General features: G+C 40.1%; 1 protein-coding gene across 1 annotated transcript in view; it reads left to right on the top strand.

The window, feature by feature from the left end:
- The first annotated feature begins 676 nt into the window (after nucleotides 1-676).
- The window catches only part of MBLAC2 (metallo-beta-lactamase domain containing 2), an 80,704-nt gene continuing 53,450 nt past the window's right edge, over nucleotides 677-27,930 (top strand). The window contains exon 1 of the mRNA XM_053700471.1: nucleotides 677-1,216. Coding sequence (XP_053556446.1) covers nucleotides 766-1,216 — 451 coding nt within the window. The 5' untranslated portion in view covers nucleotides 677-765. The remainder of the gene's footprint in view (nucleotides 1,217-27,930) is intronic.

Here is a 27,930-nt window from a genome sequence, read left to right as displayed (position 1 = left end):
TTTCTCTAAAATTACTGATACTGTCATATTGGGTATAATTTAAATATTAGGCTTTATGTGCTACATACTATATATTAAGTGTATGTAATATGAATTATATAGCCCTAAATGTTGCACAATGTATCCACCAACATTAGCTTAAAAACAGCAACATTTCCAATGTTTCTGGTTATCAACCCCCCTAAAAAAATCTTGAAATCCAGCTACTTGTTCAGAACCAGCAGATTTAGTTGCATCTGAAACCTTATTAGAGGTTTTTGTTCTCGCTAAAAAAAAAAAAAAAACTGAGCTACATAACTCCGTGCCTTGCTAGCTTTGAATGGCGTAAAACTGCTGACTGTTTTTCAGTGTATTATAGTAAGCTAAGCTGCGCTCGGTTGCAGCACTCTCTCTCTACCAAGTAAAAAGCATTTTCCAAAGTAGCTGACATCTCTTGCATTGTATACAGCACTGCAGAAATAATATCGTTACAGTCGTTTAATACAACACTTTTGCATAACTATATAATACATTTCTTTAAATGCATAAGATTCATACACCCACCACACTCTCACTGAAAAGGTGGAGCTACTGCAGGAAAACAAACTACGTTCTAGTTGATTTCCATTCTAATTGGTCGCCAGCCTAGAGACATCATCTCGAATCGATTTCTTATTGGGTAAGACGGGCTCTGGAGCTTTGGGTGACAGATCTGTGGGCACTGCCCAAGGTGCTGACTGCAACAGGCTCCTCGTACCGGGACTGGGATTCCCGCAACTAGTAACCATGTCCGCCTTGGATTGGTACGCTCACAAGTCCCTGGGTGATGGCATTTTCTGGATACAGGAACGCTATTATGAGTCTGGTAACCGAGCCAACATCTGGCTGGTGCGTGGCTCTCACCAGGACCTAGTAATAGATACAGGGCTTGGTTTGCGTAGCCTGCCAGACTACCTGTGCTCAGCTGGTTTGCTCCCGCAGGGCAGTGAAGGGGGGTCGGGGCGCAGGCCGTTGATGGCTGTAGCTACACATATCCACTTTGATCACGCAGGGGGACTGCACCAGTTCGAGCAGGTTGCAGTTCACCGTGAGGAAGCTGAAGCACTGATCAGAGGGGATAACTTTGAGACGGTCACTTGGTTGTCGGACAGCGAAGTGGTTAAACCGCCTACTCCGGGATGGAGCGCCAGTCAATTCAAGGTGCAAGCAGTGAAACCCACTCACGTCCTGGAAGATGGTAAATCTTAGGCTAAGGAGAAAGTGCTTGTATATGAAGTACTAAGGCAATTGAAATACAATATTGTATTATGCATATAAAAACAGAACACATGAATGTTATTTGTGTACTAAAATACTACTTAAATTTGTTTTACTGTTCAAGGATCGCACTGCAGTTTTGGGGTTCTGTAAAACAGTAGGGTTAGATCTTCTATGTCTTAGGAAGCTATGATACACTGGAGGTAGGTGTCTATCTATCTATCTATCTATCTATCTATCTATCTATCTATCTATCTCACACCTACCACCCTAGAGCATAGTGGAAGTGCAGTATAAAATATTGGGGGTGTTTTTTCTCAGCAGGCGTGTACAAGCCTAGCATATGCATTTATACTGTAAATATGCAACCACTAGTGCATGGTCCAAATGCTGAGTAAGTACCAGCTGATGTGCATGTTTGGTAGATCTTGTGACCTATTGTGTATATATATATATATATACCATAATTTTTAGAGGTGAAACTGGGACCAGCTGGTGCGGTGCCAGTGGGGGTTGTGGTCAGGGGCATGGTCAAGGGGGCGTGGCGATTTCAGGGCCTTTTAAAGTAGTAGCTTTTATGTGTGTAATGTTTCGTGGATACTCTACCCTTCCTCAGTCTGACAAGTGCATCATACAGTTTAAATAGACCATAACATCACCCCCTAGTAAAAAAGGCACCATTACGTTGTCATGGCAACCCATACACAACATGAGCAAATAAATCATTCAGCTAAAGTTCAGATTCTAAATAATGCCAAACATCAAGCATAATGATCAATTTAATAAAATAGTGAGAAACGTATACATCACACAATTTAATATCTGCAGTGTTTTATGTGTCTAATTAAGGAACAGAGCCAAATACTGATAAGGCATAAATACAACATTGAATGAAATAAGTAAAAAAGAAACACATAAGTGCCTGCTAAAGCTGTTTAAGAGGCTACGCTATACCATAATGCAGGAAGATTACAGCCAAAACGCTAGCATGAAGTAAAGCAAGATCCACGCCAAAAATCCTGCCTGTCTTCACTTCCTGGTCATACCCATATGATTCCCCTAAACGTGTATCACCGGTGATGTCACCAGGGGTCGGGGGAGTGTTAAATTCTTAGAAAAATAAACCAAGTGGTACTACAAAATTAAAAAACCCTATGCTGCTCACTCAGTCTGTATTACTAAATGTAAACTTTGAAGGACATGAACGTTGAGCTAAGCAGGGCTGTATGTAACAAAGTACCAGCATCTAACTATGCTGGAGAGCCACAGTCCAGTTATTTTGAATAAAGTGTCCCGGTTTTAGAAGGTCTGAAACCCGGACACATGATTTGAAACCCGGAGGTGGCAACCCTACTGGGACCGAATGAACAACCGGGTGGGACACTGGGACAGCACCTCCAAACAGGGACAATCCCAGTAAAAGTGGGACTTCTGGTAAGCCTATGTATATATAGTCCAGGCTCTTGAGTTATATAGGTAATTAAATCATAGCTGCATGACGACAAGGAAGTTGGTTTCTTAATCAAGCTGTTTCTTATTTGTCAAATTCTGTTTCTTATTCATGGAAGTTGGTTTCTTATTCAAATTTTTTGTCAGACTGCTTTAAATTGACTTTAAAATAAAAATATAGGTTTTATTTAAATAATAATATGATTCATATAATGTAGTTACAGCAAGGTGGAATCCCTAATATTACTATTTTGAATAAGTAACTGATATTTTCAAAGGGTTAATGACCATTGGGCCAATGATTTCACTATGAATATATACAGGGTAGATCCCACTCCATGACATGCAATAGTTTGTAGCCTGGCCCAATGGTGTTTTGGACACAGAAATTGATGCCAACCCTGGCATAGGTGCTGTAATTCTCATTTTTAAACAAGTCACAGATATTTTCAAAGGGATAATAACAATTGGGCCACAGATTTCACTATGAATATATACAGGGTATATCCCCCTCCATGACATGCAATTGTTTTTTAGCCTGGCCCAATTGCGTTTAGGGCACAGAAATTGATGCCAACCCTGGCATAGGTACTGTAATTCTCATTTTTAAACAAGTCACAGATATTTTCCAAGGGATAATAACAATTGGGCCACAGATTTCACTATGAATATATACAGGGTATATCCCCCTCCATGACATGCAATTGTTTTTTTAGCCTGGCCCAATTGCGTTTTGGGCACAGAAATTGATGCCAACCCTGGCATAGGTACTGTAATTCTCATTTATTAATAAGTAACTGATATTTTCAAAGGGTTAATAACCATTGGGCCACTGATTTCACTATGAATATATACAGGGTAGATCCCTCTCCATGACATGCAATTGTTTTTAGCCTTGCCCAATGGTATTTTGGGCACAGAAATTGATGTAAACACTGGCATTGGTGCTGTAATTACCATTTTTGAATAAGTAACATATATTTTAAAAGGGTTAATAACCATTGGGCCGCTGATTTCACTATGAATATATACAGGGTAGATCCCCCTCCATGACATACAATTTTTTTTTTTAATTTTCTTTTTTTGAATCCGGTTTATTCATGTCAAGAGAAGTTTACAAATTTCGGATACATAGCTCCATCAGTATATATACAAAAGCTAATTGGAAAAGCAAAGAGACCCCACATCTAACAATGTGGACCAAGATAGTTTCTGAGTTCCTGGAACTGGAAGAACTTCATTATTTAAAACAAGACAAAATGGAAATGCATGTGGAAATGACCACAAAGTGGGAAAGCTATATTACACCTAAAAATGAAGGAGTTACATGAAATTAAATTTGAGGAGTTTAGACAACTGATTGCAACCCCAATACTGTGAGTGTTCTTATTTCTGATTGTTATTACTAACCTGAGTATGGGAAGTAGGGATGTGGATACAACTGTGGGAGCAGAGATTTTCAGTCACATATTATTATTATTATTCTTATTATTATACAATTGTATTTATAAGTCACACCTGAAAAACAAACTGACGAGTTCCATTCTCACTGTGACTACTTCATTTTTCTGTTTAGTTTAAGGTAGGGTTTAAATTTAATCTTAGGGTGTTTGTTCAAAAGCCAAATTAAGGGGTCTAGTGGTAGCTGTGTTTCTAGGATTTTCTCAGTCTCTTTTATCACCTCTATCCAGAAGTCTTGGATAGCAGAACACCACCACCATATGTGGGCCATTCCGCTCCCCACATGACCACAGCGCCAACAAGCGTTGTTAGCTTTAGAATACATTCAATGAATTCTGCGAGGGATATAATACCATCTATGTAAGATTTTTATGTTTAGTTCTACTATCGAGGAGGAAGTTGAAGTTTTTAATGTGGATTGAAAAAAATGTTGGCTTGTTTGTGGTAATATGATAAGTCTTAAATCTTTTTCCCAACTTTCTATGTAGGGTTGTGTGTAGCCTGGTTGAGTTTGAGATAGTGTGTCTTGGTGTGGAAGTTCTTATGAATAGGTGTTCAAAATTGGTGAGTGGTCTGATCATGTTTCTTGCTTGTGGATGTTTACTCAAAAAATTGTGAACTATGTGGTACGTAAACCATTGTGTAAACTGTAAAGCATGTTAGTCCATGGTTAGTAAGAGTCTCCTGTCATTTAATTTGTTCATTTTCAGTAAGGAGATGCATGGGTATGTCATTAATGTTCAATGTAATAAGGTCTGATCCTACCTGGGGACCAAGGTCTAACTTTCCATTTTATATTAATGAAGTGAGTGGTGAAGGTCTGGATGAAAGGAAAGGGAATTGTACAAGAGACTTTTCCCAAACTTTCTATTCGTATTGGATTAGATGTAATTGTGGCGACGTTTCGCTGTTTGAATGACCAGCAAAGGATGCTAGCATGATTTGTGTGCATCATATCTAGTTCTATGGTGACCCATTTTTTATACCAATCCAAGATGCGCTGTAAAAAGATTGCATGTCTATAAGATTTAAGATTCGGTAACCCTAGGCCTCCCTGTGATTTGAGTGTCATCATTATGTTTTTTTGTATTTTGGGATGTTTTTTATGCCACGTAAAGTCGCTGTAACTTTTCTGTAAAAAGACCAGGTATTTTTCTGGGACAGGTATTGGTAGGGTTTGCAATAAATAGAGGATACGTGGTAATACCTTCATTTTTATCGCGTTGATCCAGCCAAGCCAGGATATTTTTTTATTTTTCCAACTAGATAAGTCATTTTATTATGTTCTTCTTTAGAGGGATATAGTTATATTTAAATAAAGAATCTATGGAAGGAGTGATATAAATACCCAGATATTTTAAGTATAATGGACACCATGTGAAGGGAGCTATTTTTTTTTTACTTGGTTACTTGCTTCTGTGTTAAGTGTAATATTTAGTCATTCTGATTTAGAGGGGTTTATTAGGAAGTTGGAGAGCGTGTGGAAGGTTTGGAATTCCCTGAGTAATGGTATTGCTTTCCCTGGATTCGTCAGTGTAAATAGTATGTCATCCGCGTATAGTGATATGGTGTATTGACGTTTTCCTATCCTGACCCCTTCTATGTGAGGATTTTGACACATTTTTGTTGCTAGTTTCACTATGACACAGGCGAAGAGAATAGGGGATAAGGGGCAGCCTTGCTTAGTGCCATTTGTGATAGTAAAGGGGTTTGAAAGTATACCGTTAAGAAGGACTTTTGCGCTGGGTTGTATGTATAACGCTAAGATGCGTTGTATTATTAAGTCCCCGAAACCCATATGTGTTAGTGTGCTTTTAAGATAGTCCTAGGCCACCCGGTCAAAGGCCTTTTCGGTGTCTGTTGAAAGGACAACCAGGGGTATCTTTCATTCTTGTGCATGATGTATGATATTTAAAGTGCTTACCGTATTGTCCTTTGCCTCCCTGCCTGTGACAAATCCAACTTGGTCCGGGGATATAAGGTCTGGCAATATGGAATTCAATCTCCTAGCTAGTGTTTTGGCATATAGCTTAATATCTGAACTAAGGAGAGATATGGGTCGGTAATTAGCTGGGTTTTCTAAAGATTTGCCTGGTTTGGGAAGCACTATAATGTGAGCTTCTAATGCTGTTTTAGGGAATCCGTGTGTCTCATCTATGGCATTGAAGTATGTTAATAAATGCGGAATTAATAATTCTTGAATTTTTTTTATAATATGCGTATGTAAAGCCGTCCGTGCCAGGAGATTTTCCTGTTGGTAGGTTTTTTATAACCTTCTTCATTTCTTCCGCTGATATAGGTTCTTCTAGGCTGTCTCTTTGTTCTTTTGATAGTTTCGTCAAGTTTAGCTTGGAAAGGAAGAGGTCTATCTGTACTTGATGCTGGGTCAAGTTAGGCCTATGGGTAATTTGTGTGGTATGTAAGTTGTAAAGGTTCTTGTAGTATTTCCGGAATGTGTTAGCTATGGAATGGGATGAGTGGTGCGTTGATTGTGTTTATCTTTAATTTGGAGGATGTATGTTGATTTAGTTTTTTTTCCTAAGGTATCTAGCTAGGGCGCGGCTTGGTTTGTTATGGGTGACATAATTTTGTTGTTTAAGGAAGATGTTTTGACGTCTGAATTCTTTTTAGTATGGATGCTAGGTTGCGACGCTTTTTAGATAGTAAATCTCGAAGAATAGTGCAGAAGGACTAGATTTGTGTTGTTGGTCTAGCTTGTCTATGGTTTTAATAAGTTCTGTTGTTCTTTCTCTTTTGAGTTTAAGTCTTGCTTTATGTGCTATTAAATCTCCCCTTATAACACATTTATGTGCTTCCCAATTATTCTGTGGGGATGTTTCATTTTTATTATTAATATGAAAATATTCTGTAATGCGTTCTGACAATTTCTGTTGTAAGTCTGGGTCAGCGAGTAGTCTGTCATCAAGTCTCCATATATAGTTTGTAATAGGTTTATTAGGCCACCTGAAAGTAGTGTGAACTAGTGCATGGTCAGACCATGAAACTGGGGAAATACCCGCTGCCCCAAACATACACATCCCTGTGATATCTGTGAAAATGTAGTCTATTCTGGTGTATAACTTATGTGGGTAAGAGTAGAAGGTATAGTCTCTGTGGGCCGGATGTAGAGTTCTCCATATGTCTTTGACGGCTATGTGTTTCAACAGGGAGTTGGTTTTAGTTATCACTGAGGTTGGTGTGGAAGAGTGCCTAGCTGAGCAATCTAAGTCGGGTTGTAAAGGTATATTGAGGTCCCCCCCATAATAAGTGTTCCTTTTTGGTGTTATAAAATAATATTAGCTATTTCTTTCATGAATATATGTTTCGATTGTGGGGCGTATAAGGATATGATGGTGATTGGTCGTCCATATAATAAGCCTATGACTACTATGTATCTCCCCTCTCCATCTCTTATAATTTTACATTCTGCATGCAGGGTTTTTTGTAAATCAAAGGGTTACATAGCTGCCTTTTTAACTGGCAAGATGGTAATTCACTGTTGTGTTTAACCAATGGGTTAAATTAACAGTTGTTTTATTCTATAAACTACTGAAATCAGTTTTCCCAAGTTTGAAATACAAATATTGTAATCTAGAGCATTTGTTTGCATCTTTTTTGTTATTTTGACCAGATTTCATTTTCTGCAGAGTTTTCAGACATCGAATAATGCAAAGAAAACAAAGAGTTTGCAAATCAATATTTGGTGGAATATCCCTGATTTTCAATCACAGCTTTCATGCGTCTTGGCATGCTCTCTACCAATCTTTCACATTGCTGTTGGGTGACTTTATGCCACTCCCGGTGCAAAAATTCAAGCAGCTCGACTTTGTTTAATGGCTTGTGACCACCTATCTTTCTCAATCACATTCCAGAGGTCTTCAATGGGGTTCAGGTGGTGTTCATGGTGCTGGCTATGACAGGGTCTTGATTTGGTGGTCCTACATCCACACCTTGATTGACCTGGCTGTGTGGCAAAGAGCATTGTCCTGCTGGACAAAAAAAAATACTCAAAGTTGGGGGGCATTGTCAGATCAGAAGCAAGCAAGTTTTCTTCCAGGATAACCTTGTATGTGGCTTGATTCATGCATCCTTCACTAAGATAAACTTGCCCGAATCCAGCCTTGCTGTAACACCCCAGATCATCACCAATCCTCCACCAAATTTCACTTTGGGTGTGTGAGAAATTGTGGCTTGAAGGCCTCTCCAGCTCTTCGTCTAACCATTAGATGGCCAGGTGTTGGACAAAGCTGAAAATTGGACTCATCAGAGAAAATGACTTGGAATCAGGTAGATTTATCTTTGTGGGGGACACAAAAATCAAGCCACATAGAAGATAATCCTGGAAGAACACTTGCTTCCTTCTGCTCAGACAATGTTCCCCAGTTCAGAGAATTAGTTTTCCAGCAGGACAATGCTCCATGCTACACAGCCAGGTCCATCAAGGTGTGGATGGAGGACCACCAGATCAAGACTTTGCTATGGCAAGCCCACTCTTCAGAACTGAACCCCATTAAAAACCTCTGGAATGTGATCAATAGGAAGATAGATGGTCACAAGCCATCATATAGACTCGAGATGCTTGCATTTTTGCGTCAGGAGTGGCAGAAGTCACCCAACAGAAATGTGAAAACTGGTGGAGAGCATGCCAAGACGCATGAAAGCTGTGATTGAAAATCAGGGTTATTCCAACAAATATTAATTTCCAATCTCTTGCTAAGTTAAATCATTAGTATTGTGTTTAAAAATGAATATGAACTTGTTTTCTTTGCATTATTCAAGGTCTGAAAACACAGCACCTTTTTTTGTTATTTTGACCAGTTTTCATTTTCTGCAAAGACATGCTGTAAATGACAATATATTTATTTGGAATTTGGGAGAAATGTTAGTAGTTTATATAAAACAAAAATGTTAATTTTACTCAAACACATACCTACAATTTTGTAGTGGTATCACACACACACACACACACACACACACACACACACACACACACACACACACACACACAGTATCTCACAAAAGTAAGTACACCCCTCAGTTTTTTGTAAATATTTTATTATATCTTTTCATGTGACAACACTGAAGATATGACACTTTGCTACAATGTAAAGTAGTGAGTGTACAGCCTGTATAACAGTGTAAATTTGCTGTCCCCTCAAAATAACTTCACACACAGCCATTAATATCTAAACTGTTGGCAAAAAAAGTGAGTATACCCCTAAGTGGAAATGTCCAAATTTGGCCTAAAGTGTCAATATTTTGTGTGGCGACCAAAATTTTCCAGCACTACCTGGGGACATGCTTGGCTAGTCCATCACCTTTACCCTCAGCTTCTTTAGCAGGGCAGTGGTCATCTCTGAAGGGAGGGGATCATGCTCTGCTTCAGTATGTCACAGTACATATTGTCATTCATGGTTCTTTCAATGAACTGTAGCTCCCCAGTGCCGGCAGCTCTCCTGCAGGCTCAGACCATGACACTCCCACCACCATGCTTGACTGTAGGCAAGACACCCTTGTCTTTGTACTCCTCACCTGGTTGCCGCCACACACACTTGACACCATCTGAACCAGATAAGTTTATCTTGGTAAGGCTGCACAATAGGTAGGGGGAGCAGAGTTATATTAGATAGGTAATTCTATTAAATTATTTCCCTGTATTAGGGTGTAAATTATACAGTTATAATATTTGTAATAATAAGAATTAAACCTGTCACAGAGGCCCCAAATGAGAACAGATACCTAGAGCCTAATTGTAAGAAAGTGTACAACTTAGTAAAAAGGAGGTAGGCTCTGCGAAAATAATTGTTGGTAAACCCTGCAGAACTGATATAGATTTAGAAAGGATATTATTCCATACCATTCATACTAATAATCTTTATTGAAAGAACTAGGAATAGTCATTCATACATTAACTTAGACTAAATTAAAAACATTTAAACCAAGAGGTAATAATAGCGTGTCTGTTAAAATAATATACTAATATAGTCAGCCAGCAAAATATTGTCACAGGTAAACTAAGCCCTTACAATCCGAGGGCTGATTTTAAAATTACTTCTATATTTTAGCTGCTGGGCTGAGACTAACATAAATAGGTAACAGCGACTTATTTTACATAACCTTGGTAAGCAATTTAAAAGAAACAAGGAGAGACAGAGCTACTCCTAGGACCCCTAACGCGCGTTTCGCAAAAAACGCTTCCTCGGAGGGGGTGCGGCCGCTGCTAGTGTAAGTTATTTATGACTACGTAAGTCCCCCCTCAGAACGTGATAGGAGCCATATGGTATAATGCTGCCTTGCTATGGGTTCTAAGATATGACAGACAGCGACATAGTCAAGTGTGGAAAAGTAATACGTCTGATACACGACGTCATTGTAGGCGTGAGATGTGAGGCGGGATCATATGGGTCCGTCAACTAATCCAAACGGACTTAAGTCCTAACGTCATAGGAAGATGTGTTTATTGAATGACAGCATATCGTGCTGTTAGGATTATTGGCTGATCATGTTTACAAACGGAGACTCTTACCATAAATACAAGTATATCAAAGTTGTGTTAACGGCATGAATATTATTATATATGAGAAGTAAAAGAGTCTATTGAATCATGTTTGTTATCTTCAGCCTGTCCGTGATCAAATGCACTATAACACTGTAAGGTATATAATAATAAAATACAAACTACCGATATATGGTCATGTATATGTGTCTTAGTAATATTCATTATAAACATTTGCACATAGAACTGATATATAAAACGGAATAATGGAATCAGAGAATGCTCTTAACCTAATGTCATAAAAAACATAATTTATGCTTACCTGATAAATTTATTTCTCTTGTGGTGTATCCAGTCCACGGATCATCCATTACTTGTGGGATATTCTCCTTCCCAACAGGAAGTTGCAAGAGGATCACCCACAGCAGAGCTGCTATATAGCTCCTCCCCTAACTGCCATATCCAGTCATTCGACCGAAACAAGCCGAGAAAGGAGAAACCATAGGGTGCAGTGGTGACTGTAGTTTAAATTAAAATTTAGACCTGCCTTAAAAGGACAGGGCGGGCCGTGGACTGGATACACCACAAGAGAAATAAATTTATCAGGTAAGCATAAATTATGTTTTCTCTTGTAAGGTGTATCCAGTCCACGGATCTTCCATTACTTGTGGGATACCAATACCAAAGCTCAAGTACACGGATGAAGGGAGGGACAAGGTAGGCTTAAATGGAAGGAACCACTGCCTGAAGAACCTTTCTCCCAAAAATAGCCTCCAAAGAAGCAAAAGTATCAAATTTGTAAAATTTTGAAAAGGTATGAAGCGAAGACCAAGTCGCCGCCTTGCAAATCTGTTCAACAGAAGGCTCATTTTTAAAGGCCCAGGTGGAAGCCACAGCTCTAGTAGAATGAGCTGTAATCCTTTCAGGGGGCTGCTGTCCAGCAGTCTCATAGGCTAAGCGTATTACGCTCCGAAGCCAAAAAGAAAGAGGTTGACAAAGCTTTTTGACCTCTCCTCTGTCCAGAGTAAACAACAAACAGTGTAGATGTTTGGCGAAAATCCTTAGTAGCTTGTAAGTAAAACTTCAAAGAACGGACCACGTCCAGATTATGTAAAAGACGTTCCTTCTTTGAAGAAGGATTAGGACACAATGATGGAACAACAATCTCTTGATTGATATTCTTGTTAGAAACTACCTTAGGTAAAAACCCAGGTTTTGTACGCAGAACTACTTTATCTGAATGGAAAATCAGATAAGGAGAATCACATTGTAAGGCAGATAACTCAGAGACTCTCCGACCCGAGGAAATAGCCATCAAAAACAGAACTTTCCAAGACAAAAGTTTAATATCAATGGAATGAAGGGGTTTAAACGGAACCCCTTGAAGAACTTTAAGAACCAAGTTTAAGCTCCATGGGGGAGCAACAGGTTTAAACACAGGCTTGATTCTAACCAAAGCCTGACAAAGAGCTTGAACGTCTGGAACTTCAGCCAGACGCTTGTGCAAAAGAATAGACAGAGCAGAAATCTGTCCCTTTAAAGAACTAGCTGATAATCCTTTTTCCAAACCCTCTTGGAGAAAGGACAATATCCTAGGAATCCTAACCTTACTCCATGAGTAATTCTTGGATTCACACCAATAAAGGTATTTACGCCATATCTTATGGTATATTTTCCTGGTGACAGGCTTTCGTGCCTGTATTTGGGTATCAATGACTGACTCGGAGAAGCCACGCTTTGATAAAATCAAGCTTTCAATCTCCATGCAGTCAGTCTCAGAGAAATTAGATTCGGATGATTGAAAGGACCTTGTAGTAGAAGGTCTTGTCTCAGAGGCAGGGTCCATGGTGGAAAGGATGACATGTCCACTAGGTCTGCATACCAGGTCCTGCGTGGCCACGCAGGCGCTATCAAGATCACCGATGCTCTCTCCTGTTTGATTTTGGCAATCAGTCGAGGGAGCAGAGGAAACGGTGGAAACACATAAGCCAGGTTGAAGAACCAAGGCGCTGCTAGAGCATCTATCAGTGCCGCTTCTGGGTCCCTGGACCTGGATCCGTAACAAGGAAGTTTGGCATTCTGGCGAGACGCCATGAGATCCAGTTCTGCCCCAACGATGAACCAATTGAGCAAACACCTCCGGATGGAGTTCCCACTCCCCCGGATGAAAAGTCTGACGACTTAGAAAATCCGCCTCCCAGTTCTCTACACCTGGGATATGGATTGCTGATAGGTGGCAAGAGTGAGTCTCTGCCCAGCGAATTATCTTTGAGACTTCCAGCATCGCTAGGGAACTCCTGGTTCCCCCTTGATGGTTGATGTAAGCCACAGTCGTGATGTTGTCCGACTGAAATCTGATGAACCTCAGGGTTGCTAACTGAGGCCAAGCTAGAAGAGCATTGAATATTGCTCTTAACTCCAGAATATTTATTGGGAGGAGTCTCTCCTCCTGAGTCCACGTTTCCTGAGCCTTCAGGGAATTCCAGACTGCACCCCAACCTAGAAGGCTGGCATCTATTGTTACAATTGTCCAATCTGGCCTGCGAAAGGTCATACCTTTGGACAGATGGACCCGAGATAGCCACCAGATAAGAGAATCTCTGGTCTCTTGATCCAGATTTAGCAGAGGGGACAAATCTGTGTAATCCCCATTCCACTGACTGAGCATGCATAGTTGTAGCGGTCTGAGATGTAGGTGCGCAAATGGCACTATGTCCATCGCCGCTACCATCAAGCCGATTACTTCCATACACTGAGCCACCGAAGGGCGCGGAATAGAATGAAGAACACGGCAAGATTTTAGAAGCTTTGATAACCTGGACTCTGTCAGGTAAATCTTCATTTCTACAGAATCTATCAGAGTCCCTAGGAAGGAGACTCTTGTGAGTGGGGATAGAGAACTCTTTTCCTCGTTCACCTTCCACCCATGTGACCTGAGAAATGCCAGAACTATGTCCGTATGTGACTTGGCAATCTGAAAGCTTGACGCCTGTATCAGGATGGCGTCCAGATAAGGGGTCACTGATATACCTCGCGGTCTTAGAACCGCCAGAAGCGATCCCAGAACCTTTGTAAAGATTCTTGGAGCTGTAGCTAACCCGAAGGGAAGAGACACAAATTGGTAATGCCTGTCCAGAAAGGCAAACCTTAGGAACCGATGATGATCTTTGTGAATCGGTATGTGAAGGTAAGCATCCTTCAAATCCACTGTGGTCATGTATTGACCCTCCTGGATCATAGGTAGGATGGTCCGAATAGTTTCCATTTTGAACGATGGAACTCTGAGGAATTTGTTTAAGATCTTTAGATCCAAAATGGGTCTGAAGGTTCCCTCTTTTTTGGGAACCACAAACAGATTTGAATAAAAACCCTGTCCCTGTTCCGTCTGTGGAACTGGACAGATCACTCCCAAATTTAGGAGGTCTTGCACACAGCGTAAGAATGCCTCTTTCTTTATCTGGTTTACAGATAATCTCGAAAGGTGAAATCTCCCTTGAGGGGGGGAAGCTTTGAAGCCCAGAAGATATCCCTGAGATATGATCTCCAACGCCCAGGGATCTTGAACATCTCTTGCCCACGCCTGGGCGAAGAGAGAAAGTCTGCCCCCTACTAAATCCGTTACCGGATAGGGGGCCGTTCCTTCATGCTGTCTTCGAGGCAGCAGCAGGCTTTCTGGCCTGCTTGCCCTTGTTCCAGGACTGGTTAGGTTTCCAGCCCGGTTTGGATTGAGCAAAAGTTCCCTCTTGTCTTGTAGCAGAGGAAGTTGATGCTGCACCTGCCTTGAAGTTTCGAAAGGCACGAAAATTAGACTGTTTGGCCTTTGATTTGGCCCTGTCCTGAGGAAGGGCATGACCCTTACCTCCAGTAATGTCAGCAATAATTTCCTTCAAACCAGGCCCGAATAGGGTCTGCCCCTTGAAGGGAATGTTAAGTAATTTAGACTTTGAAGTCACGTCAGCTGACCAAGATTTAAGCCATAGCGCCCTACGCGCCTGGATGGCGAATCCAGAATTCTTAGCCGTTAGTTTAGTCAAATGAACAATGGCATCAGAAACAAAAGAATTAGCTAGCTTAAGTGTTCTAAGCTTGTCAAGTATTTCAGTCAATGGAGTAGCTGTCTGAAAGGCCTCTTCCAGAGACTCAAACCAGAACGCCGCAGCAGCAGTGACAGGCGCAATGCATGCAAGGGGCTGCAGGATAAAACCTTGTTGAATAAACATTTTCTTAAGGTAACCTTCTAATTTTTTATCCATTGGATCTGAAAAAGCACAACTGTCCTCGACAGGGATAGTGGTACGCTTTGCTAAAGTAGAAACTGCTCCCTCCACCTTAGGGACCATCTGCCATAAGTCCCGTGTGGTGGCGTCTATTGGAAACATTTTTCTAAAAATAGGAGGGGGGGAAAACGGCACACCGGGTCTATCCCACTCCTTATTAATAATTTCTGTAAACCTTTTAGGTATTGGAAAAACATCAGTACACACCGGCACTGCATAGTATTTATCCAGTCTACACAATTTCTCTGGTACTGCAATTGTGTCACAGTCATTCAGAGCAGCTAACACCTCCCCAAGCAATACACGGAGGTTCTCAAGCTTAAATTTAAAAGTAGAAATATCTGAATCGGGTTTCCCCGAATCAGAAATGTCACCCACAGACTGAAGCTCTCCTTCCTCAGCTTCTGCATATTGTGACGCAGTATCAGACATGGGCCTTAAGGCATCTGCGCGCTCTGTACTACGTCTAACCCCAGAGCTATTGCGCTTTCCTCTGAATTCAGGCAGTCTGGCTAATACCGCTGACAGGGTATTATCCATGATTGCCGCCATGTCCTGCAAAGTAATCACTATGGACGTCTTTGATGTACTTGGCGCCATTTTATCGTGAGTCCCTTGAGCGGGAGTCAAAGGGTCTGACACGTGGGGAGAGTTAGTCGGCATAACTTCCCCCTCGCCAGAATCCTCTGGTGATAAATTTTTTAAAGATAAAAGCTGATCTTTATTGTTTAAAGTGAAATCAATACATTTAGTACACATTCTCATATGGGGTTCCACCATGGCTTTTAAACATAATGAACAAGGAGTTTCCTCTATGTCAGACATGTTTATACAGACTAGCAATGAGACTAGCAAGCTTGGAAAACACTTTAAATCAAGTTAAACAAGCAATATAAAAAACGTTACTGTGCCTTTAAGGGAAACAAATTTTGTTAAAATTTGAAATAACAGTGAAAAAAGGCAGTTAAACTAACGAAATTTTTACAGTGTATGTAACAAGTTAGCAGAGCATTGCACCCACTTGCAAATGGATGATTAACCCCTTAATAAAAAAAACGGGTTAACAAATTGAAAAAAACGTTTTTAAACAGTCACAACAACTGCCACAGCTCCACTGTGGCTTTACCTTCCTCAATATACGACTTTTGAAGCCTTTTGAGCCCTTCAGAGATGTCCTAAAGCATGCAGGGGACTGCTGAGGGAAGCTGAATGTCTCTGTCTGTAATTTTAACTGCGCAAAAAAGCAATAAAATAGGCCCCTCCCACTCATATTACAACAGTGGAAAGCCTCAGGAAACTGTTTCTAGGCAAAAATCAAGCCAGCCATGTGGAAAAAACTAGGCCCCAATAAGTTTTATCACCAAAGCATATATAAAAACGATTAAACATGCCAGCAAACGTTTTATATTGCACATTAATCAGAGTATATACCTCTGATAGCAAGCCTGATACTAGTCGCTATTAAATCACTGTATTTAGGCTTAACTTACATTAATCCGGTATCAGCAGCATTTTCTAGCAAATTCCATCCCTAGAAAAACTTAAACTGCACATACCTTATTGCAGGATAACCTGCACACCATTCTCCCTCTGAAGTTACCTCACTCCTCAGACATATGTGAGAACAGCAGTGGATCTTAGTTACTTCTGCTAAGATCATAGAAAAACGCAGGCAGATTCTTCTTCTAAATGCTGCCTGAGATAAAATAGTACAACTCCGGTACCATTTAAAAACAATAAACTTTTGATTGAAGAAAAAACTAACTATATTACACCACTTTCCTCTTACTACCTCCAGCTATGTTGAGAGTTGCAAGAGAATGACTGGATATGGCAGTTAGGGGAGGAGCTATATAGCAGCTCTGCTGTTGGTGATCCTCTTGCAACTTCCTGTTGGGAAGGAGAATATCCCACAAGTAATGGATGATCCGTGGACTGGATACACCTTACAAGAGAAAGATGTTTTTAACAATTGTGACGTATAATCTGTTGCCATTATTAGATGGTCATATTAATCACTAGTATTCACAGTATGAATAGTAATAGGCAGAGATATTCTAGGTTTAGACAGTGTGGTGATAGACTCTATTTCTAAATTTTATCTTGTTCAAGGTTTATGAGTGCATCATATTGGACCATCCAATCGGACTGGACTATAAGAATAAAATATTGATTCAATGTTACTATCAACCAATTTATACCTAATGAATGATTGGGCACAAGAGAATAACATATATCTAATATAGTTGTTAGGGGCAGATTATAATAGTGCAGGTGAGAAATGTCCTGTTTAAACCTAAGAATAGTTGATGTTTAGTATTAGAGCACGGAGATCTATAACACAAACCACTACTGCTATGGTTGACTATAAGGATACACTAAGTCTGTGATAGATAAAATCTGCATGATGTTGTACACGCTATAGTTAAAAATACTTAGAGGAATCGTATTGTGTCCTTGTACAGGACTAATTTAATATGGATATATTATGATAAAATAGACGTTCATTATAGATTTATATGTATTCCTTAGTATGTCTGTTTTGTACTGGCTTAATCAGATCACACCTTGTGCTCCCCCACCTTCCGTTTATGGATGCCCCACAGATGCTCAATAGGGTTTAGGTCTGGAGACATGCTTGGCCAGTCCATCACCTTTACCCTTAGCTTCTTTAGCAAGGCAGTGGTCATCTTGGAGGTGTGTTTGGGGTCATTATCATGTTGGAATACTGCCCTGCGGCCCAGTCTCTGAAGGGAGGGGAATCATGCTCTGCTTCAGTATGTAACAGTACATGTTGTCATTCATGGTTCCTTCAATGAACTGTAGCTCCCCAGTGCCGGCAGCACTCATGCAGACCCAGACCATGACACTCCCACCACCATGCTTGACTGTAGGCAAGACAGACTTGTCTTTGTACTCCTCACCTGGTTGCCGCCACACACGCTTAACACCATCTGAACCAGATAAGTTTATCTTGGTCTCATCGGACCACAGGACATGGTTCCAGTAATCCATGTCCTTAGTCTGCTTGTCTTCAGCAAACTGTTTGTGGGCTTTCTTACAGACCAATTTGATGCGGTGTATGGTCAGAGCACTGACCCCCCACCCCTTCAACCTCTGCAGCAATGCTGGCAGCACTCATGCGTCTATTTCCTAAAGACAACCTCTGGATATGACGCTGAGCATGTGTACTCAAACTCTTTGGTCGACCATGGCGAGGCCTGTTCTGAGTGGAATCTGTCCTGTGAAAACCGCTGTATGGTCTTGCCCACCGTGCTGCAGCTCAGTTTCAGGGTCTTGGCAATCTTCTTATAGCCTAGGCCACCTTTATGTAGAGCAACAATTATTTTTTTCAGATCCTCAGAGAGTTGTTTGCCATGAGGTGCCATGTTAAACTTCCAGTGGCCAGTATGAGAGAGTGTGAGAGCAATAACACCAAATTTAACACACCTGCTCCCCATTCACACCTGATACCTTGCAACACTAACGAGTCACATGACACCGGGGAGGAAAAATGGCTGATTGGGCCCAATTTGGACATTTCCACTTAGGGGTGTACCTACTTTTGTTGCCAACGGTTTAGACATTAATGGCTGTGTGCCGAGTTATTTGAGGGGACAGCAAATTTACACTGTTATGCAGGCTGTACACTCACTACTTTACATTGTAGCAAATTGTCATTTCTTCAGTGCTGTCACATGAAAAGATATAATAACATATTTACAAAAATGTGAGGGGTGTACTCACTTTTGTGAGATACTGTATGTATATGTATGTGTGTATATATTATATATTGTGTATGTATGTGTGTGTATATATATATATATATAGTGTGTGTGTAAGTAGAGAAACTGCAGAAATAGACTGCACTCTGAAATTGTAAATTGTACTGGGATTACATTACTAACCTCATGCAAAGTGAAACATTTATGGACTTTTTGGGCTAGCACACACTTTTGTCTATCCATGTAATACTTCTATATTAATGGGACAGTAACGTAAAAATGAAACTTTAATGATTGAGATAGAGAATGCAATTTAAAAAAACTTTCCATTTTGCTTCTTTCTCTTGGTGTCCTTCATTGGAAAGCATACCAAGGTATGCTCAGGAGCAGCAATGCACTGCTAGGACCTAATTGGTGTTTGGTGGCTACACATATACACCTCTTGTTATTGGATCAACCTATGTGTTCAGCTAGCTCCCAGTAGTGAATTTATACTAATGAGCCTACTCCTCAACAAATAAGATGGCACACTGCAAATTAGTTAACCATATGTGGCAAGGTTAGGCTTGCATTGTTTTATGTGTATCTTTTACTAATAAAATTGCACTTTGCATGTATTGTATTTTTAAATTTAAATGGACAGTCAAGTCCAAAAAAAACTTACATAATTTAAATAGGGAATGTAATTTTAAACAACTTTCCAATTTACTTTTATCACCAATTTTGCTTTGTTCTCTTGGTATTCTTAGTTGAAATCTAATTCTAGAAGGTTCATTTGCTAATTTCTTGGACGTTGAAGACTGCCTCTAATCTGAATGCATTTTGACCACTAGAGGGCATTAGTTCATGTGTTTCATATAGATAACATTGAGCTCATGCACGTGAATTTACCCTGGAGTGAGCACTGATTGGGTAAAAAGCAAGTCTGTCAAAAGAACTGAAATAAGGGGGCAGTTTGCAAAGACTTAGATACAAGGTAATCACAGAGGTAAAAAGTGTATTTATATAACTGTGTTGGTTATGCAAAACTGGGGAATGGGTAATAAAGGGATTATCTTTTTAAACAACAAAAATTCTGGTGTTGACTGTCCCTTTAAAACCAGATAATCACACATTCTCTAGTTTATAGAGATAGTATAGTGCTGACTTCACAGGGGCAGAACTCACTGAATTTTCTAAGAAAAGAGGAGGAACCTGGAAAACCCAGAGAGATGAGAGACGCCTTCCATAGAAAGCAATGGAGCTCTCTGGGATACAAAATTTCACATGGGAGAGAGAAGGTAACTCGATAACCCCTGGGGCTGATATAAAGGCTTAGTTTGCATCAATTCCAAATTGAACTGAAATCTTTTCATTACAATTTAACTTGCTTTTGTCTGTATTTTAGTATATATTACTTTTCTGTTAGTTTAAATAAGTGTATTGTGAATTTTAATCAAACTTCATCTGCATACAGTTGGAGAGACGAATCAGTGAGTCCAGCTTGTTAAAAATATTGTACCTTTATTGACTAAATACTAGTATGGCTGTGTTTGGGAGCCATGATGTACTTCACTGTAGTGTATTTTCCAAAATAAATTACACAGAGATAACGCTACAACGCCTAAGAGATGTGCAAGTCACTAACGGCTAGATTACGAGTTGTGCGTTAGGCTTAAAAAGCAGCGTTAAAAGGTCCTAACGCTTCTTTTTTACGCCCGCTGGTATTACGAGTCTTGATGTTACAGGCTCACCGCTCACTTTTTTGGCCAGACTTGGAAATACCGCAAATCCACTTACGTAAATTGCGTATCCTCCTTTTTCAATGGGACTTGCATAGCGCCGGTATTACGAGTCTGCCAAAAAGTGAGCGGTAGACCCTCTCCTGTCAAGACTGGTACCGCATTTAAAAGTCAGTAGTTAAGAGTTTTACACTACAACGCCGTAGCATAAAACTCTTAACTAAAGTGCTAAAAAGTACACTAACACCCATAAACTACCTATTAACCCCTAAAACAAGGCCCTCCCGCATCGCAAACACTAAAATAAAAATTTTAACCCCTAAACCGCCGCACTCCCGCCTCACAAACATTAGTTAATTATTAACCCCTAATCTGCCGTCCATAACATCGCCGACACCTACCTACATTTGTTAACCCCTAATCTGCCGCCCCCAACGTCGCCGCCACTATACTATAGTTATTAACCCCTAAATCTAAGTCTAACCCTAATACCCCCTAACTTAAATATAATTAAAAGAAATCGAAATAAAAATTACTATCATTAACTAAATTATTCCTATTTAAAACTAAATACTTACCTATAAAATAAACCCTAAGCTAGCTATAATATAACTAATAGTTACATTGTATCTAGTTTAGAATTTATTTTTATTTTACAGGCAAGTTTGTATTTATTTTAACTAGGTAAAATAGTTATTAAATAGTTATTAACTATTTAATAACTACCTAGCTAAAATAAAGACAAATTTACTTCTAAAATAAAACCTAACCTAAGTTACACTAACACCTAACACTACACTATAATTAAATTAATTTCCTAAATTAAATACAATTAAATACAATTAAATAAAATTAGCTAAAGTACAAAAAAAAAAACCCACTAAATTACAGAAAATAAAAAAATCACAAGATTTTTAAACTAATTACACCTAATCTAACCCCCCAATACAAAATAAAAAAGCCCCCCCAAAATAAAAAAAAGCCCTACCCTACACTAAATTACAAATAGCCCTTTAAAGGGCCTTTTGCGGGACATTGCCCCAAAGTAATCAGCTCTTTTACCTGTAAAAAAAAATTACAATTTCCCCCCCCCAACATTAAAACTCACACAACCAACCCTACTCTAAAACCCACCCAATACCCCCTTAAAAAAAAACTAACACTAACCCCTTGAAGATCACCTTACCGGGAGAAGTCTTCATCCAACCGGGCCGAAGTCCTCAACGAAGCCGGGAGAAGTCTTCATCCAAGTCGGGCGAAGTGGTCCTCCAGACGGGCAGAAGTCTTCATCCAGACGGCATCTTCTATCTTCATCCATCTGGCACGGAGCGGGTCCATCTTCAAGACATCCGATGTGGAGCATCCTCTTCCTTCCGACGGCTAACACTGAATGAAGGTTCCTTTAAATGACGTCATCCAAGATGACTTCTCTTCAATTCCGATTGGCTAATAGAATTCTATCAGCCAATCGGAATTAAGGTAGAAAAAACTTCTATTGGCTGATGCAATCAGCCAATAGGATTGAAGTTCAATCCTATTGGCTGATCCAATCAGCCAATATGATTGCGCTGGTATTCTGTTGGCTGTTCCAATCAACCAATAGAATGCCAGCGCAATCCTATTGGCTGATTGCATCAGCCAATATGATTTTTTCTACCTTAATTCCGATTGGCTGATAGAATTCTATCAGCCAATCGGAATTGAAGGCACGCCATCTTGGATGACGTCATTTAAAGTAACCTTCATTCAGTGTTAGCCTTCGGAAGGAAGAGGATGCTCCTCGTCGGATGTCTTGAAGATGGACCCGCGCCGGATGGATGAAGATAGAAGATGCCGTCTGGATGAAGACTTCTGCCCGTCTGGAGGACCATTTCGCCCGGCTTGGATGAAGACTTCTCCAGGTAAGGTGATCTTCAAGGGGTTAGTGTTAGGTTTTTTAAGGGGGTATTGGGTGGGTTTTAGAGTAGGGTTGGTTGTGTGGGTGGTGGGTTTTAATGTTGGGGGGGATTTGTAATTTTTTTTTTTTACAGGTAAAAGAGCTTATTACTTTGGGGCAATACCCCGCAAAAGGCCCTTTTTAAGGGCTATTTGTAATTTAGTGTAGGGTAGGGTTTTTATTTTTTTTTTTTATTATTATTTTGTTAGGGGGATTAGATTAGGTGTAATTAGTTTAAAAATCTTGTAATTTGTTTATTATTTTCTGTAATTTAGTGGGTTTTTTTTTGTACTTTAGCTAATTTTATTTAATTGTATTTAATTTAGGGAATTCATTTAATTATAGTGTAGTGTTAGGTGTAATTGTAACTTAGGTTAGGTTTTATTTTACAGGTACTGTACTTTTGTATTTATTTTAGCTAGGTAGCTAGTAAATAGTTAATAACTGTTTAGTAACTATTCTACCTAGTTAAAATAAATACAAACTTGCCTGTAAAATAAAAATAAACCCTAAGCTAGATACAATGTAACTATTATTTATATTGTAGCTATCTTAGGGTTTATTTTATAGGTAAGTATTTAGTTTTAAATAAGAATAATTTAGTTAATGATAGGAATATTTATTTAGATTTCTTTTAATTATATTTAAGTTAGGGGGTTTTAGGGTTAAGGTTAGGTTTAGGGGTTAATAACTTTAATATAGTGGCGGCGATGTTGGGGGCGGCAGATTAGGGGTTAATAAATGTAGGTAGGTGGCGGCGATGTTAGGGCCAGCAGATTAGGGGTTAATAATATTTAACTAATGTTTGCGAGGCGGGAGTGCGGCGGTTTAGGGGTTAATATGTTTATTATTGTGGCAGCGACGTTGGGGCGGCAGATTAGGGGTTAATAATTATAATGTAGGTGTCGGCGATGTCGGGGGCGGCAGATTATGGGTTAATAAGTGTAAGATTAGGGGTGTTTAGACTCGGGGTTCATGTTAGGGTGTTAGGTGTAGACATAAAATGTATTTCCCCATAGGAATCAATGGGGCTGCATTAAGGAGTTTTACGCTACTTTTTTGCAGGTGTTAGACTTTTTTTCAGCCGGCTCTCCCCGTTGATTCTTATGGGGAAATGGTGCACAAGCACGTTACACCAGCTCACCGCTAACGTAAGCAGCACTGGTATTGGAGTGCGGTAATGAGCAAAATTTTGCTGAACGCTCACTTCTTGTCTGGTTTGTAAAAACCCGTAATACCAGCGCTGTCTGTAAGTGAGCGGTGAGCATAAACTGCTCGTTAGCACCGCACAGCCTCTAACGCAAAACTCGTAATCTGACTGTAAGGTGACTGTTTGATGCTGCTCCCTATGATTTGAAGCCTACTGTCATATGTCTTGTATTATAGGTTATATATGTACTGTACCATTATACGCCTGGCATCGTAATTGCTTTGTACTGTTTTGCTTTTGCTACGTCCGCTACATCCCATTCTCAGATCTGGATTTCTGAACTCGAACATATGTTATGTAGCGCATACCTGTATTTCTTTCCTAAAATATGGTGAGTACACGGAATCAGCAATTATTAGTGGGAATATCACTCCTGGCCAGCAGGAGGAGGCAAAGAGCACTACAGCAAAGCTGCTATATATGCCACTTCCCTTACCCATAATCCCCAGTCATTCTCTTTGCCTGTGGTGCAGGTGGAGTTTTTTTTTATGCTGCAGGGAAAACGCAAAAGGAAATTTAAAGAAACAGTAACTAAGGTTTCTGATCCTGAAGTGGCTCATCAAAGTATTTCCTCTCAGAATTCTGAGGATGAAGATTCTTCGGGTGCATCTGAGGGTAAAATCTAAGATTCAGGCAGTATAATTCCATCTGCTGAAGTTGTGTCCTTCAGATTTAAGCTGGAACACCTCCGCTTGTTACTTGGCTACCTTGGATGACTCCAATACTACTATCGTTGTTAACCCTAAGAAGTCTAAGCTGAATAAGTATTTTGATGTTCCCTCTGCGGTGGAGGTATTTCCTGTTCCAGACCGTGCTTATGAGATTATTGCACAGGAGTGGGAGAGACCTGGTATTCTTTTCTCCAACATTGGTGTGTCCGGTCCACGGCGTCATCCTTACTTGTGGGATATTCTCTTCCCCAACAGGAAATGGCAAAGAGTCCCAGCAAAGCTGGTCACATGATCCCTCCTAGGCTCCGCCCACCCCAGTCATTCTCTTTGCCGTTGCACAGGCAACATCTCCACGGAGATGGTTAAGAGTTTTTTGGTGTTTAAATGTAGTTTTTATTCTTCTATCAAGTGTTTGTTATTTTAAAATAGTGCTGGTATGTACTATTTACTCTGAAACAGAAAAGGATGAAGATTTCTGTTTGTAAGAGGAAGATGATTTTAGCAGACAGTAACTAAAATCGATTGCTGTTTCCACATAGGACTGTTGAGATGAAGTAACTTCAGTTGGGGGAAACAGTTAGCAGACTTTTCTGCTTAAGGTATGACTAGCCATATTTCTAACAAGACTGTGTAATGCTGGAAGGCTGTCATTTCCCCTCATGGGGACCGGTAAGCCATTTTCTTAGTCAAACAAACAGAATAAAGGGCTTAATATGGGCTAAAAAACTGGTAGACATTTTTATGGGCTAAATCGATTGCTTTATTTGGGCATATTATTCAGATTTAGGCTAACAATTGGCATTTATAATCTTGGGGAACGCTTATAAAACGGCAGGCACTGTGTTGGACACCTTTTTCAGTCAGGGGGCCTTTCTAGTTATAGAGTGAGCCTCATTTTCGCGCCATTAATGCACAGTTGTTTTTTGAGAACAGGGCATGCAGATGCATGTGTGAGGGTCTAAAAATCTCTGAAAAAGCTTCTAGAAGGCGTCATTTGGTATCGTATTCCCCTCAGGGCTTGGTTGGGTCTTAGCAAAGACTATAGCTGGGACTGTATAGGGGTTAAATTTAAAAATGGCTCCGGTTCCGTTATTTTAAGGGTTAAAGCTCTGAAATTTGATGTGCAATACTTTTAAGGCTTTAAGACACTGTGGTGAAATTTTGGTAAATTTTGAACGATTCCTTCATACTTTTTCACATATTCAGTAATAAAGTGTTTTCTGTTTGAAATTTAAAGTGACAGTAACGGTTTTATTTTAAAACGTTTTTTGTGCTTTGTTGACAAGTTTAAGCCTGTTTAACATGTCTGTACCTTCAGATAAGCTTGGAGATTGAACGCTTGATTCTATCAAAGCGTGGGGTTTCAGATTCTGTTATAGATACTCTGGTTCAGGCCAGAAAACCTGTGACTAGAAAAATTTACCATAAAATATGGAAAAAATATATCTGTTGGTGTGAATCCAAAGGATTCCCATGGAATAAGATAAAAATTCCTAAGATTCTCTCCTTTCTACAAGAAGGTTTGGAGAAAGGATTATCTGCAAGTTCTCTAAAGGGACAGATCTCTGCTTTATCTGTCTTACTACACAAAAGACTGGCTGCTGTGCCAGATGTTCAAGCTTTTGTTCAGGCTCTGGTTAGGATCAAGCCTGTTTACAGACCTTTGACTCCTCCCTGGAGTCTAAATCTAGTTCTTTCAGTTCTTCAAGGGGTTCTGTTTGAACCTTTACATTCCATAGATATTAAGTTACTATCTTGGAAAGTTTTGTTTTTAGTTGCAATTTCTTCTGCTAGAAGAGTTTCAGAGTTATCTGCTCTGCAGTGTTCTCCGCCCTATCTGGTTTTCCATGCAGATAAGGTGGTTTTGCGTACTAAGCCTGGTTTTCTTCCTAAAGTTGTTTCTAACAAAAATATTAACCAGGAGATAGTTGTACCTTCTTTGTGTCCGAATCCAGTTTCAAAGAAGGAACGTTTGTTACACAATTTGGACGTTGTCCGTGCTCTAAAGTTCTATTTAGAGGCTACTAAAGATTTCAGACAAACATCTTCCTTGTTTGTTGTTTATTCTGGTAAAAGGAGAGGTCAAAAAGCGACTTCTACCTCTCTTTCCTTTTGGCTTAAAAGTATTATCCGATTGGCTTATGAGACTGCCGGACGGCAACCTCCTGAAAGAATCACAGCTCACTCCACTAGGGCTGTGGCTTCCACATGGGCCTTCAAGAACGAGGCTTCTGTTGACCAGATATGTAAGGCAGCGACTTGGTCTTCACTGCACACTTTTGCCAAATTTTACAAATTTGATACTTTTGCTTCTTCGGAGACTATTTTTGGGAGAAAGGTTTTGCAAGCTGTGGTGCCTTCCGTTTAGGTGACCTGATTTGCTCCCTCCCTTCATCCGTGTCCTAAAGCTTTGGTATTGGTTCCCACAAGTAAGGATGACGCCGTGGACCGGACACACCAATGTTGGAGAAAACAGAATTTATGCTTACCTGATAAATTACTTTCTCCAACGGTGTGTCCGGTCCACGGCCCGCCCTGGTTTTTTAATCAGGTCTGATGAATTATTTTCTCTAACTACAGTCACCACGGTACCATATGGTTTCTCCTATATATATTTCCTCCTGTCCGTCGGTCGAATGACTGGGGTGGGCGGAGCCTAGGAGGGATCATGTGACCAGCTTTGCTGGGACTCTTTGCCATTTCCTGTTGGGGAAGAGAATATCCCACAAGTAAGGATGACGCCGTGGACCGGACACACCGTTGGAGAAAGTAATTTATCAGGTAAGCATAAATTCTGTTTTTTCTTCATCTCCTATTTTTAAGAAGATGTTTCCTATAGCTTTTAAAGAGTGGTGGCAAATGGTTCCTAAGGTGGAAGGAGCTATTTCCACTTTGGCTAAGAGGATCACTATTCCCATAGAGGATAGTTGTTCATTTAAGGATCCAATGGATAAGAAATTGGAGGCATTATTAAAGAAAATGTATGTTCACTGAGGTCTTCAATGGCAGCCTGCGGTGTGTATTGCTACTGTTACCAGCGCTGCAGCTTACTGGTTTGATGCCTTGTCTGATTCTATTCAGACAGATACTCCTCTTGAGGAGATCCAGGACTAGATTAAGGCTCTTAAGTTAGCCAATTCCTTTATTATGGATGCTTCCTTACAGGTTATTAAACTAGGAGCAAAAATGTCTGTTTTTGCGGTCCTAGCTCGCAGAGCCCTTTGGTTAAAATCCTGGTCTGCGGATGTTTCTTCTAAATCTAAGTTATTAGCTATTCCCTACAAGGGTAAGACCTTGTTTGGGCCTGGTTTGGCTGAAATTATTTCAGATATCGCAGGAGGAAAGGGATCTTTTCTTCCTCAGGATAAGAAGAATAAGCAGTAATTTTCGTTCCGTTATTAACTTTAGGAGGTAAACCCTCCGCTTCCTCTTCTAATAAGGAACTATCCAAGTCTTCCTGGAGGTCTGGTCAGTCTTGGAACAATGGGAAACAGTCTATGAAACCTGAGGCTGACTCCAAGTCATCATGAAGGGTCGGCCCCAGATCCAGGAACGGATCTAGTAGGGGACAGGCTTTCTCAATTTGCTCAGGCTTGGATACGAGATGTCCCAGACCTGTGGGCCGTGGAAATTGTATCTCAGGGGTACAAGATAGAATTCAAGACGTTTCCTCCCAGAGGCAGGTTTCTTCTCTCAAGATTATCTGTAGACCAGATGAAGAGAGAGGCGTACTTAAATTTTATCAAGG

Source organism: Bombina bombina, chromosome 2 (genome assembly GCF_027579735.1).
Source record: "Bombina bombina isolate aBomBom1 chromosome 2, aBomBom1.pri, whole genome shotgun sequence".
Lineage (NCBI taxonomy): Eukaryota > Metazoa > Chordata > Amphibia > Anura > Bombinatoridae > Bombina > Bombina bombina.
The sequence above is the reverse complement of the archived record's forward strand: the minus strand, read 5'-3'. Positions and strand labels throughout refer to the sequence as shown.